At 42.4% G+C, this 14879-nt stretch overlaps 1 protein-coding gene across 3 annotated transcripts in view; it reads left to right on the top strand.

The window, feature by feature from the left end:
- Positions 1–14879, top strand: part of SNTG2 (syntrophin gamma 2) — a 420613-nt gene that overhangs the window by 284169 nt on the left and 121565 nt on the right. For all 3 annotated transcript variants that reach the window (XM_061626228.1, XM_061626227.1, XM_061626229.1), the window contains exon 9: positions 11303–11430. In XM_061626228.1, the coding sequence (XP_061482212.1) occupies positions 11303–11430 (128 nt within the window). The remainder of the gene's footprint in view (positions 1–11302; positions 11431–14879) is intronic.

The following is a 14879-nucleotide window of genomic DNA, read 5'->3' as shown; positions in this document are numbered from 1 at the left end:
GCACATGTAGTCTCCCACTCAAATTTAAACCAAAGCTGTCACTGGCCACATCCACAGCAGACATTTATTTCACTTTAAACAGGCATGGCTTCCTCCAAAGAATCCTGGGAAGTGTAGTTTGTGATGGGTGCTGAGAGTTGCTAGGAGAGGCCCTATTCCTCTCACAGAGCTAAAATGTCCAGAAGAGGGACTGACTGTTAAACCACTCTGGCCATTGTTGCTCTGTGACTCTGGCTTTTAGAATTCTGACAGTTGGTTCTTGCCTGGTGTTATAATAGATTTCAATGTTACATTTCTTAAATTAATTAAAAACCAGCCATGCATTTTTTTTAACTTTTAAACTTCAGAAGATGAAGGTCAGAATATGGGGCAAGGTCAGTAATAGGATTACAGGTACTCTGTGAACATGGCTGATTTTTAATTAATTTCAACAAATGATTCTTTCCTCATTTTACTCTTTGAACTCTCAATTCTCTCTGACTGTTGTGTGTATCACAACTTAGAGGATTGTTAAGCAAGAGTTTCTGAGTTCAGGACTATTAAGTTTTGTAAGGTTTTGTTTTGAAATGAGCTTATGGGAAGCATCAGAATGGCATGGAGGGTATTTTCAATTTAACATTGCAAAATGTGAAAAATCCACGCTGGCTATAGTGTATAGTCATTCCTGTGGCTGTATAATAATAACACAGCTGCTGCTTTTGCCAGGGTTCTGGTTGCTTTCAGAGGACTTTAACCCTCTTCCCTTCTTTCCCTTGCTTCATCCACTATGCCCTCCCCATTTCTCCACCTCTTTGGTTGAAGCCTGGACTGCTTGCTAGCAGAGGAATTTCTTAGCTTCCATGTCCCCATCTATTTCAGCTTTTCCCTGTTCCCCACCACCACCTTCCAGATTCTCTTCCTCTGAGCTCCCCAACCTCATAAAATTAGGCTGAGGGCCATGTGTAGCCCTTAAACCATATGGATTCCCCCTCCCCGGTAATAAAATTAATATGACATGTAGACAGGTATAATAGTGGAGTGCTGGGGCTGACAAAGTTATCTTTGGTTCTGAGAATAGGATTGTTACAAGCATATCCCTATTTATTTATGGAATGTTGGAGAATATGAGAGGGTTCAGCGCTTTGCTTCCATGTGTTTACAATGTTTGTTTACGTATTTATAATCCACACTTTCATTAAAAAATATCTGTCAATGTGGTATACAGCATATAAAAATAAAATCAGCAAAAGCATCCATAAAACATCATTAAAAACATCAATAAATACAGATTGGATAAAAATAGAAAAATAGAAACAATATGGTGTTTATGCTGCTGCAACATGGGACGAAATGGAGACCTTTCTTTTTGAACCCCAGTTCCACTGGCACTAATCAGAATTCTGAGAATATCAATGTTCCTTATTGTAGTCATAAGTTGAAAATAAGCAAGGACATGGAAGCACCACATAACATTTTCAGCTCTCATGAAATGCCAAGATTTTTCAAGGATTGAACCTAAATGTTTCACAGTGCAGGTTAACAGATTCAGAATAAGATGATTTCAAAATAATTGTCTTTGCCTTTGAACAGATAACATGAAAATAATATTTATTTATTTATTTATTAAATTTATATCCAGTCTTTCCTCCCAGAAGGAGCCCAAGGCAGCAAACAAAACACTAAAAACACTCTAAAACATCTAAAAACAAACTTTGAAATATATTAAAACAAAACATCTTTAAAAACATATTTTAAAAAAAGCTTTTAAAACATCTTAAAAGCAATTCCGACACAGACTGGGATAAAGTCTCGACTTAAAAGGCTTGTTGAAAGAGGAAGGTCTTCAATAAGCGCCAAAAAGGTAACAGAGATGGCGCCTGTCTACTATTTAAAGGGAGGGAATTCCAAAGGGTAAGTGTCACAACACTAAAGGTCCACTTCCTATGTTGTTGGGAACAGACCTCCTAATAAGATGGTATCTGCAGGAGGCCCTCACCTGTATAGGGTAGTGATCGACTGGATATATAAGGGGTAAGACAATATTTCAGGTATTCTGGTCCCAAGCTGTATAGAGCTTTGTACACCAAAACCAGAACCTTGAACTTGGCCTGGTAACCAGTAGGCAGCCAGAGCAATTATATCAGCAATAGGGTCACATGTTGGCGATACCCTTCCCCAAGGAGCAGTCAGGCCCCTGTATTTTTGCATTAGTTGCAGCTTCCGACCAACCTCAAGGGCAGCCCCACATAGAGCCCATTATAGTAATCCAGCCTGGAGGCTACCAGTGCATGGACAACAGTGATCAGGCTACCCTGGTCCAGAAACGGCCAAAGCTTGTAAAAGATGGATCCAGGAGCAACCCCAGACAACAAACCTGCTCTTTCTGAGGAAATATGACTCCATCCAAAGCAGGCAATTAACCAATTACCTGTACTCAGGAACCACCAACCCACAGGGCCTCTATCTAGCTAGGATTCAGACCCAGTGCTATTCTCTGAAAATCATCCTGGAGGTAGGATCAGAACTACTATAAAACAGTGCCTCTGATACCCATCTCACCAAGCGGGCTCAGAAGGATACCATAGTTAATAGTATCAAAAGCCACCGAGAGATCGTGTAACAATAACAGGGTCGCACTCCCAGTCCCATAACCAGCCTGTTTTATCCAAAAGTACTTGCAATTGCTGCACCACAACCTCCTCTATCACCTTCCCTAAAAAGGGGGTATTTGCAATATCTTAATTACATGCAAATAAACTGTCCATATTTCAGCTTCCAGCTGGTGAAAGCAGTTTTCGTATAGTCCTGAGCAGAAAGTTGTTGAGCCCTGTTTACCAAAAGAATTGTAATCTTCATATTTATTGTCACTGGATAATACAAATATTTCAGGATAATATAATGGATAATATAAATATTTCAGGAATTTGTACTTCTAATATATGGCTGTGTACTGATCGTTCCAGGGATAGCCTTAATTGAAGCCTTAAAGGTTAAATTACTGGAAAAGACATAAGGAATTTGCTTTTTCCTTTATAGAGCCTTACAAGCACTGAAAGAACTAAAATAGAAACTTGCCCAGGCACTACAAATCGTTTGTCATAAGAGCATGGCAGGACCCTGCTGAGCCATATCTCCAATTTCAGTTGTCAGTCATCTCTACAAGGATTGACTCTTTGGAGAAATAAGACTTTGAAGTCTGATGTTTGACTATGTGAATTCACTGAATTTTAAGTCTGGACATTTATTTTAGCTTTACTGAGCCAAAGTGTTTCCCTTGACAGAAAACCTTCGTTTCAAGGAATGACAATTGGGCATTTTCATGAATCCTGTGTTCCTAATCGTTTAAATTCTTGTAGAAAAAGGGATCTCAACTGTTCACTTCTTATTTGTAATGTAACATTCTATCTCCCTTGAAATGGATTTAATTGCCTGACATGTGTATGGGTACATTCATTTTCTTCTAGTTCCCTTATTCAACATAAATAATCTTAGATTCAAATAAAAGTTGTGTCCAATCTAAACCAAATAACAATTTGGATATAAATATTGATTCATATATTAATTCAGAGACTATGTATGCACTATTGTTGTACAAATTAAGTTCTGTTATACTTTCATTGATCTCTGCTAATGTATCTAAGGACCAAAGTGCACAAGATTTTATTTATTTATTTCATTGTTACATTTATGTACCACTTTTCCTCCAAGGAGCTCAACGTCACATACATGGTTATCTCTGTCCACATTTTATCCTCACAACAACCCTGCGAAGTAGCTTAGGCTGAGAGATAGTGAGTGGTCCAAAGTGAGCCAGTGAGCTTTATAGCTGAGTGAAGATTTGAACCTTGGCCTTCCAGGTCCTAGTCTGACACTCCTACTCCTACACCACACTGGCTTTTCATGTCAGAGACACATGACTCATTCTCCCAACTTTAAATGCAAACATGGGGTACAGACATGGACCTGTTTCCTCTGGTAAGGGAAATATGTTTACCTCATGAGGCAAATAGTACCTTCAGGCAGAGAGGCCTTTTAGATTGGGAAATGGCGGGGGGGGGAGTTGAACACATTTTCAACATTCCCTGACATCTATGCTTTTAATTTAAATGGCATGGCAGTTGAGCAGGGCCAACCCTACATTAGCTATAGCAAGGTGGCCACCTAGGAAGTTGATTTTGGGGGTCATGAACGGGGCAACAAATTGGTAGATACTTAATTGACAAGTGTTGTAGAGGATGGGGAGAGGCATTTGTGGGATTTGCTGCCTCGGGTGTCAAAAATTTGATCGGCCTTCGGTGCTATGTACCTTGACTTGTGTGGGGAACAGCTCCATTTCCTGCTCCACCTAAGTCAGCAAAACGTCTTGAACTAGTCCTCAATGAAGGAATTTTTTTTTTATTTTATGTCTGTCCTTCCTCCTGATGGAACCTTGGTCGTGTGGTGCTTGTGTAGTTCCTGCAAAGGGTGAGAGCCTGCGCAGTGAACTGAATGATAGGAGAAAGTTCCCAGATGCCTTCAGAGTGAGAGTATGTAACTGGCAGAAGGCTGGCCCTCCCTGGGTGTGAGACAGAAGGGGGAGTAAATGAGGCTTGTGTGAAAAAGTTTGAATGGGTATTGTTATAAACAATACGCTAATAAGCTACCAGGATCCCTAAAAGGGACTGGGGCGTATTGTTTATAACAGGTATGACTGTTCCCAATTCTCGCTGAGGCCTACTAGGTTAATTGGCTCCAGCAGGCTTTGTTGGTGGGCTCACGTTGGGTCCATTTCAGGTGTTTAAGAGGAGGCTTAGTACGCAGGAACATGGGTGATGCCTCCCCAATTTCAGTGATCATAGGTAGAGGGAAATATAGCCATGGGGATGTGGTGAATTATCATAGAAGATGAGGGCAAGGCTATCTGCTCCTTGTTCCTTGCTGCCACTCCTCTCATGGATGGGTTCCTCGTTGCTCATCTGCTGTGCCCACTGGCCTGTGTGTGTTGTTGTTTAACGCCAGATCGGTACACGATAAGACCACTCTCATCCATGATTTGATTGTGGATGAAGGTGCCAATTTGGTGTGCATTACTGAGACCTGGGTGGGTGAGCTGGGAGGAGTTGATCTGACCCAGCTTTGCCCACCTGGATACCCGCTGCAACACCAGCACAGGCTGCAGGGATGGGGGGGGAGTTGGTGTGGTCTACAGAACTTCCATCTGTGTCACCAGGAAACCATTCTGTCTTGGAGCTGGCTGTGAGGGCCTGCACCTGATGTTGGGCCGAGGAGACAGTAAACTAGGGTTGCTGCTGGTGTACCGTCCACCCTGCTGCCCAGCAGCTTCTCTGACTGAACTAGCGGAAGCTGTCTCGGTGTGGTGTTGGAGGAGCCCAGAACGATAGTGCTGGGTGATTTCAATGTCCATGCTGAGGCTGCCTCTAGTGTTCCGGTTCAGGACTTCATCGCCTCCATGATGACCATTGGGTTGTCTTAGGTCATCACTGGCCTGACACATAGGGCAGGGCACACCCACGACTTGGTTTATGCTCCAGATGAAGGAAGGGGTGGTCTGGAGATGGGTGGTGGTGGATGTCACCCCATTGTCATGGTCAGATCACTTCCTGGTGAAGTTTAGACTTATGGCTCCGATCCTTCCCTGCAGAGGTGGTGGACAGATTAAGATGGTCCGCCCCCAGAGACTAATGGAATCCACTGGATTCCTGAATACCCTGGGGGAGTTCCCAGTAGATAGAGCAGGTGACCCTGTTGAAGCCCTTGTCACGCTGTGAAACAGTGAGGTGTGTCGGGCTCTTAACACGGTTGCCCCCAAGTGCCCTCTCCAGCATTGTGGAGCCCGGTCTGCACCTTGGTACACCAGTGAGCTAAGGGCAATAAAACAGGCTGGACGACGGCTAGAGCGCAAGTGGCGAAAGACGTACTGTGAGGCTGATCGGGCAACATCATAACTGTGCCTACTGTGTGGCGGTGAGGGCAGCAAAGAAGGCCCACTTCTTTGCCTCCATCACATCCTGAAGTAGCTGTCCAGTTGAGCTTTTCCGTATTGTCAGGAGTCTGTTGACATCACCTCCAGGAAATGGAGTTTTAGACGCTTCAGAGGCACACTGTGAATTGTTTGCAAGGCACTTTGAGGGTAAAGTTGCTCACCTCCGTAGAAGTCTTGATGCCCCCCTCAACATCTGCAATGAGGTGTCCAGTTCAACATCTGCTGCAAATTGTTGGGAACGGTTTCAGTTGATGCGGCCTGATGACGTAGACAAGATGCTTGTGATGATGCGGCCAGCAACGTGTCCTCTCGACCCTTGCCCTTCTTGGCCTATTAAAGCTTGCCGAGGGGGGTTGACCGAGTGGATCCAGAGTGTGGTCAATGCATCATTGCGGGAGGGAGTGGTTCCAGGCGCCTTGAAAGAGGCGGTCATCCGACCACTCCTGAAAAAGCCCACCCTGGACCCATTGGTTTGTGACAACTACCAACCGGTTGCAAATACTCCCTTTTTAGGGAAGGTGTTTGAGAGGGTTGTGGCGCAGCAATTGCTGGGTGATTTCAATGTCCTTGCTGAGGACTCTTGGATGCAACAGATTATCTTGGCCCATCCCAGTATGGGTTCAGGCCTGGTTATGGGACTGAATCGGCCTTGGTTGCCCTGATGGATGACTTTTATCGGGAGAAGGACAGGGAGAGTGCGACCCTGTTATTCTTACTTGATCTCTCAGCGGCTTTTGATACCATTCACCATGGTATCCTTCTGCGCCGACTTGATGAGATGGGTATTGGAGGCACTGTTTTACAGTGGTTCTGATCCTATCTCCAAGGCGCTCTCAGAGGATAGCATTGGGCGACTGTCTTTCAGCCCCCTGGCAGTTGTGCTGTGGGGTGCCGCAGGGTACCATCTTGTCCCCCATGCTGTTTAACATCTATATGAAGCCCTTGGAAGCAGTCATCAGGAAATTTGGGGCAAGGTGTCAGCAGTATGCTGACGATACCCAGCTCTAGTTCTGCATAACATCTGAATCGGGAGAGGCCGTGCAAGCCCTGGACCGCTGCCTGGACTCAGTGGTGGGCTGGATGAGGACCAATAAATCTTACCTAAATGAGGGTGTTTCCAGGTCCAGCTGAAGTGATGGATCATTCCTTCTCACTGCTTAGAGAGCCTGGGTAAGGAACATTTAATCTAGCCTACTTACTTCTGGCAAGAAAGGTTGAAGTGCCCTCAGCCCAGGCCAGTCACTGGAGTCACTGTGGCCCTTGGATCTCTTTCTACTTTTAGGAGCAAAGGGATCTGCCTTAGGCCATTTGGTACCATCTAGCTCAATACTGATCATGTGGACTAACATTTTCTCTCCAGGATTCCAGGCAATCATGTTTTCCAGAGATTGAATTTTGGACCTTTGCATGCAAAGCATATGCCCTGCCACAGAGCTACAGCCATTAAAAAGTATCCTTTAAAAATTATCTTTTTAATTCATTAATGAATGCACAGCATACCTAGGGTGTTCTGCCCAGAGCCAGAGACACGAGATGGAGGTGAGGCTTGATTTAATTGTCCTTTTATTAGAGTGATGGTTACATCCAAGCAGTGCACTTCATAAACCTGTCTACTCTAGCTCACTACTTTCCCTAGCTAAGCTACCTAAACAGTCTCTGCAGCATGTGGGGAGAGTTGAATCAGCACTGAAGCCTGGGTGGGCACCTGCTTAAGTAGAGAAGGTCTTTGCCCGCAAATGATGGCTCCTCAAAAGTTCCACTCTCTCAGGGTCCCTTTTCTCGTGCCACCTCACACTGGGTGAGTGGGGGCAAACCACCACCGGCCCATCTGACAGCGGGGCATCACTAGGTGATGGCTCAACTTCAGGGAGCGGGAAGCTGGTTGGCAGGGAAGCATTTGAAGTGCCAGCTGGGGATTCCGGCGGGGGCGTGGTTGGTGCGCATGAGGGGTCGCTTCCCAATGGCTCAGGCGGGGGGCTCGCAGGCAGAGTGGGAACTGCCTCGATGGAGGGGCTGGCCAAGGGAGTCTGCAGGCTGACTGCACTCCCCCTGTTTTGCAATTGTTTTATACTTGTTTTTATGGTGATTGAGTTTTAAAGGGATTTATTTCTTGTTGTGAGCTGCCTTGGTTTCCAGTCGTTAACTGTATCACATAAGGATGTTGGAAATACTCCATATACACACACTGGAGATGTAAAATACATACACACTATATAATAGTTTATTGCCAAAACCAGTTGGTCATTGCATAACATTTGTTTTAAAAAAATAAAATCAGTATTAGTTTCCTACCAAATAAAAGCAGTGACACCTAGGTAAGCCCTGCCTAATTGCTTTAAAAAACAGGATTGGAGGGGGAGAAAAAGATTTACAACACAAACAGTCCTTTACTCTTCACTCAAAAGTCCCATTGATTTACAACACAATTCTAAATGTCTACTCAAAGTAAGTTGTATGGAATTCAGTGAGCTTTACTCCCAGTATGTGGGATTAGCATTGCAGCTTTACTGTCAGAAAAGTGAGTACTGTCAGTAAAAGTGAGTGATTAAAATTTCATATTGGGAAGGTTTTCAAAACAGGCTATAAATTAGACAAATAAACTGCCCTCTTTAACAGCCCAGGAAAATGTAAACTTGTTTGACTTCTCATACTTAGTTGAACTCCGGCACCCCTAGCAGCTGGCTTTCCGGGCCCTGCTAAAATACCTCCAGTGAAGAAGTGCCCCCCTTTTCCCAAAGGCAGCTGGTTCCATTCTCAAACAGCTTTTATGTCAGGGGTGGGGAACCTTTTTCAGCTACATTCCCTCCTGGACAACTTTCTGAGGGCCACATGACCACAGTGGTCAGGGCCAGGGGCAAAAGTGGCCAGAACACTGAATGCAAGGCCCAGGTCCCCAAGCCCAAGCTCCCGCAGCCGCCTCCTGACATAAATCAGTAGCAGCAGCAGAACCCCAGGGAGTAGCAGCTGAGCCAGCCCAAGGACATGGAAAGGAAGACAACATTGAAACAGCAAACAGCTTCACTGTAACAAATGCCTGCCGCCCTTCTGCCTCCATGGGGACTGCCACCCCCGCTAACACCACCTCCTCTTTCTTGGCGGTGCCGATAATGATAATGTTATTTGTTATTTAAATTAATTTTTGTAAATTGTATTGCTTTTATTGTATTTCTATAAAGGTAAAGGTGTCCCCACACTTATAGTGCGAGTCGTTTCCGACTCTTAGGGTGACGTCTTGCTATGTTTAGTAGGCAGACTGTATATATGGGGTGGGATTGCCAGTTCCTTCCCCGGCCTTTCTTTACCCCCCCCCCCAGCGTATGCCGGGTACTCATTTTACTGACCATGGATGGATGGAAGGCTGAAAACCCCTTTTACCAGAGATTCGACTTCCTCCTTCCATTGGAATCGAACTCCAGCCGTGAGCAGAGCTTCGGCTGCGTTACCACCACTTACCACTCTGTGCCACGGAGGGTCTTGTTGTGCCACGGAGGATCTTGAGATTAAACAAATAGGGTGATAAAATGCACCCATCTCACCCCCCTTCCTCATGTAACATTATGTGGTGGCATAGGGGGCAGGACCCGAGACAGCTTAGAATTCAGATGACACCTACGACACGTCTGACATGCCCCTGACACTGCCCATTTTTTAAAAAATTAACTATTTCATTTTCATAAGAGTCACTGCCTATTTCTGACCCTATTAATCTGTGGGATACAATAGGCACTATGTAATATTGCACTGATGTATTTGTGACATTAGGCCAGTATAGGGTGCCTGGAGCCAGCATATCTCCAAGAACTACCAGGACAGGGTAGTTCTATAACTGGTATAAATTGAGTATAGGATTATATTGAGACTAATAAATATATAAAATTATATACTGTATTAGTGATATTCACTGAATATAATATTTTTCTTCCAACATGACGTGTCACTTTTTCTTGTTGAATGTCAGGTTATCTTATGTGGCAAAGTGAAGAACAATGCACTGGCAATGGCTTTCATGTAAAATGTGAAAATGTCTGCTTTAGGGTGTTTGGGGTCTTTGAATATGCCACATTTCTTCAAGCATATTCCTCGGCATTAATTGCAAGACTTTTCATCATTATAAGGCTGGCTATAGCATATAGCTGTGAATGAACACTTCTCTGAATATCTGTAACCTTTAGGATTGAACAAACTACAAAATGAAATAAGTTGATGATCTAAATTGTCTGTTGCCGCATGCTATCTTGTACTTATTTACACTACACATTGTGTGTTTCTTCAGTGGCTAATGCCGGTGTGTTTCTTAAGAAAACACCTTCATGGCTTGGTTCTTTCTTAATTGGCAAATTTAGAGTTTGTAGTTTGCAACTTCAGGCAACAGTAGAAAGACTGTAGCTTTTAAAATTGTTATCAGTTATTAACACACTCATCTGTGAGGGGTAGTTTTATGGAGCTGAAGCCGCTAATTGAAATAAAGTTTTGTCTGAGGAAGCATGGAGATGGTTGACCTTTGCTTTCAGTGAGCTTTCCAAAATGGACACATCTAATTATTTTGTAGGAATTGAAACAAGCCTTAACAATGGATTACCAATATTGGTGTTGCTTAAGTATGATATTCCTCATGTATCTAAGAGTACGAGTCAGATGGAACTACTTTTGTACTAAATAGTGTCAATATTTATGTCTGTCCAGAACAAGGTATTTCAGATTTAATTTGTACACATTTTGTTGATTAACAAGGTGGTTAATGTAGTTGTCTTTGCAGAGGTTACATGTAAATTTGTGGTTTTAAATGTAGTAAACCTAACAAAATTTGGTGTGCATATGAAGAACCTTGTATTAATAGTTCCTTATATTAAGAGATGTCATGTACACTTTCATTTTACTTATTTCAGATATTTAGAAAGCAACAAAATACAGTCTTTTGCACTCATGATACCTTCTTACATTTTTGTGTTAATGAAATAAATAAGACTACTGCGAGATATACTACATGTAAAATAGCATTATTTGTGACTTAAATTTTATGCTGTCAATTAGGTGTGAAGCGTATGCTTTTAACAGAAATACAAGCAATTTTAATACTGCACAAATGGTAGGGAAATGATAGGGGAGTAAATGAGCTCAGACAGCCCACAAATGTTCCATTTTCACATAAATTATTCTTTTATTTCTTTCATGCACTCTGAATTTCTCAAACAATGATATTACTCTGCCTTGTTAGTTTTTGAGAAAGGACACATCCATAGATAAATATTCATGTTTTCTACACTGTGTAATCCAGTAAACTGTGTTTGCAATACAATAAGTTTATTACTGTGTTTACTAATTCTCATTTATTCCATACAGGCACCATCATCACCTTCTTCACCCATACCTAATGAACCAAAATATGAGAAGCGCTGGTTGGACACTTTATCAGTTCCTCTGTCAATGGCCCGAATCTCTAGGTACAAAGCTGGAACAAATAAATTAAGGTTTGTAATCTGAAAGAGAAGTGTTACATGATTTGCATCCTGTTTTTTTTACAGTGAAGGCACTGGCTGTTTAAAAATGCATTGACATGTATGGAAGAAGTCTATGGTTCCTGCTAATGCAAGGAAGATGTGGGGATTTTCACCCCACAGCTTTATAAAGAGAACTATGCAGTGAACCATATCCTCAAACAATTGATTCTAAGATCACTGCAGAAAAGAAACCAGGCTGATAGTTTTTAAGCGTTGGGAAAATCTGGCTAAAGCTGCCAGTGGGATGTTGCATCTCTTCATGAGCTGTGGCCAGTTAGCTTGTTTCTTTGTTTATATTTCTAGCCCATCCTCAAAACTCAGGACAGGTAGTAATTATAATGAGATTAAAACTGGTAAAAAGTATTGAGTACTAAAGCCCCACCTCTACTAGCTGTAGCCCCAGCTTCCAAACCCCAACACAAAAATAAGAGTAGCTTACAGGAGATCAATAACAAACAAGTTTACAATCTAAAAGATACATCAGAAAGGGGGGGGGGAACGTATGAGAAGGGAAGAGAAAAACCAATTCATGCACCAGTTCTTAAAGTGACAAAGTTCTTATAATGACCAGCTTGAATGGAAACAGTTCAGAGAGGAGTCAAATGGTGTCAGCAGAGCTGATGAGGTGGACCTGCTGATCCATCAGTTTTAAACTGTTTTTAATGGTGTATTTTATGTTGTTGTGCTGGGACCTACTGGTGAAGGGCAGGTAATAAATTGAACCACCACCACCATCATCAAATCACCCTCTTCTTAAGCCTGATAGAATGGCTGTATAAACAGCCTAAGAATGTTAATATATAAAGACAATCCTTTCCTAAATCAAATATTGTTTAACCCCATCCAGCTCACTATTTTGAAGAGAATTGCAAAGTTTTGGGGGAGTATTTCAAGAATATTTTGTAAACTGAGCTGTGGAAAGAAGAAACCTAACTATCCTCTGCTAGTCTAGGATGGTGTAGGGATTACAGCAGTAGATTCAGAGCGGGGGAAACCCAGGTTCAAATCCTTCATGAGTCATGTAGTTTATTAAGTGATCTAGGTCTGGCCTAACATAACTCACAGGGTAGTAAGAAATGGTGCTGGGGGAGGGAGGGAGAGAGAAGCTTGGACATATCCCCTAAGATCCTTGGAGAAAGTATTAGATCATATTTTCTCCAATGAAGGTTAAAAAATTATCCCAGGGCATGGTCTAAAGGCACATGATGCCACCACCATGCTGAAGTTAAGCAGGTCTGGTTCTGGTCAGTGTCAGATGGGTGACTGGCTGGGAACCACACGAACACTGCCTTCTGTTCCATTGTGGAAGAAAGGTGGGATATAAATGTAAGAAAAGTTTATCATGGTTTGAATGCTACTCGCTTGTTTTATATGCTGTAAATTATTTTAAAGGAATAGAGAGGAGAAAGCACCCCTTATAAAGTGCCAAGAACATTTGTTGACCTTACTAAATAAAGGTGCAATCCTAACCCCTGGCCTGTATTGACAGAGCTTGATGAGGTAGTGCATCCAGCAGCGCACCCACAGCCCCAGCACTTGTGCAGCCCAGAGAAGAAAGTGGGGGCAGGGGAAAAATGCCCCTTCAATGCACCAGGATGTTGTGTTTGCCGTCTTTAACACGGGACCCCACGCAACACAGTCAAAAATAAAGGTTTTCTTGCTGTCTCCCCACATTAAGCAGCAGGCAAGCAACCTAAAATGACTCTAGTCATTTTTCTCATTCTGATGCCTGAGATGGTGATCTATTTTTGGCATTCTCACTATCTCATTCTAAATAATCTTTTTTCAAATATTCCTGACGGGTTCCAGATTTCTGCACACAATACAGATTGCCTGACGTAAGGGTATAAACTATCTGATCCCAAGTGCTCCTCCATCTTTGTGTTCACTTTAATCTTTTTTTATAAATGTATATCATGTCAGTATCTTTTGACGCTATTGATTATAACATCTTGTTGATCTTTCCTGACTTGTTTTCTTGACAGATAGGTATTATGTTAGTGAAGGCATGTGTTGTTCCTCAAACATCTGCTCAGTGAATGAGAAGATACCACTGCAGTTTGAAAGGGAATGAAATGCATTGTTAATTCCATGCTGGTTATATGCACACACTCAGTTTAAACCATATAAACTTTGGATGATATCTACTGGGTCCATTGATTTCATTGTGTTTCTCTGGTAGAGGAAGGGGACATTCAGCATTTTTTGCAGTGTAACAAATTGACCGTGGAGAGACTCAAAGAGAAATCTGTAAGACTTTAGGACTCTTTGCAGAACCTTTCTGCCAAACGCAATGTGTGCTAAGGAAAAGATACTGATTTTATGATGTCTAATAAAGGTATAGGCAGAAGCCCATGTAGCCTCTGTTATCTGTCTAGGGAAAATCTCTCTAAGAAAGCAGACATTGTAGCAGCCTCCCTAAGGGAATGAACTACTATTCTAGCAAGGGGAAGAACTTCCCTAATGAGTAATATACTAGGCCAGATTCTATTAAGAAAATGTACGCTGGCATGGAAATCCATGAATTGGAAAGTGGAAATACCATTAGAAGAATATGGGTGTAGAAGGAAGGAAAGAGAAACGAAAGTGGCATTATGGTGGCATTATCTACAGACCATCCATCCAACCAGAAGACATGGATGATGCTTTCCTGAAAGAAAATTACAAAACTCTCATACAAGAGAGCAACGGTGTGCCCATTTAATGCAACCCTTCATCCACATAGCCAGAGAAATGTCTTTCTGCCTCAGGGATGTCTCCTAAAAACCACAAAAGAGCCTCTGGCTTCTATGAGCCGAGGTCCTGCAGGGAAGAGCCTGTATAAGGAAGTGTTTGCTGCCTAAACTCATCTCCTGTAAACCCCTTTCCTCCCTAAGAGTACCAACTGGAATGACTGATTTAGCAGGAAAGCTTTCCCTAACCAGACAGTCCACACCCAGCTTCCCATTTCTAGATGATTAGAAGTGGGTGCGATCTTAGATAAGCTAGAATCAAACTCCAGATGCCTAGGCACATCAATGAAGGGCTGCTTCCATAATAACTGACCTTATATGTGTGGCAAGAGATTTGAGAATTCTGCAGCCATAATCTCTTGTGGCTTTATCACACAATAAACCAAAGAGGAAGTGTAGTATAGTAAAGGTAAACTATAAATAGTAGCAATTATACTAAAGTAATGAATAAATAAAGCAAAGATATAATTTCCTTTGCTGTTATTCATGTAATTTTACTATAGTACAAAAAGGCATTTGATTTAAGTGCAAGTTCCTTGATAATATAACTTGTAATCAACATTAATCAAACAAATTAATGTCCCTCATCAATATATCCGTTGCCAGTGCCTAGGCATTGGAATGTGTACACTTGCCCATATGTAAGTGTAACATTACATTTTTAGTTAGTTGTATTCCTAATTGTCA

The sequence above is a fragment of the Rhineura floridana genome, chromosome 4, assembly GCF_030035675.1.
Source record: "Rhineura floridana isolate rRhiFlo1 chromosome 4, rRhiFlo1.hap2, whole genome shotgun sequence".
Classification (NCBI taxonomy): Eukaryota; Metazoa; Chordata; class Lepidosauria; order Squamata; family Rhineuridae; genus Rhineura; species Rhineura floridana.
This window is presented reverse-complemented; position numbering and strand designations above follow the sequence as displayed.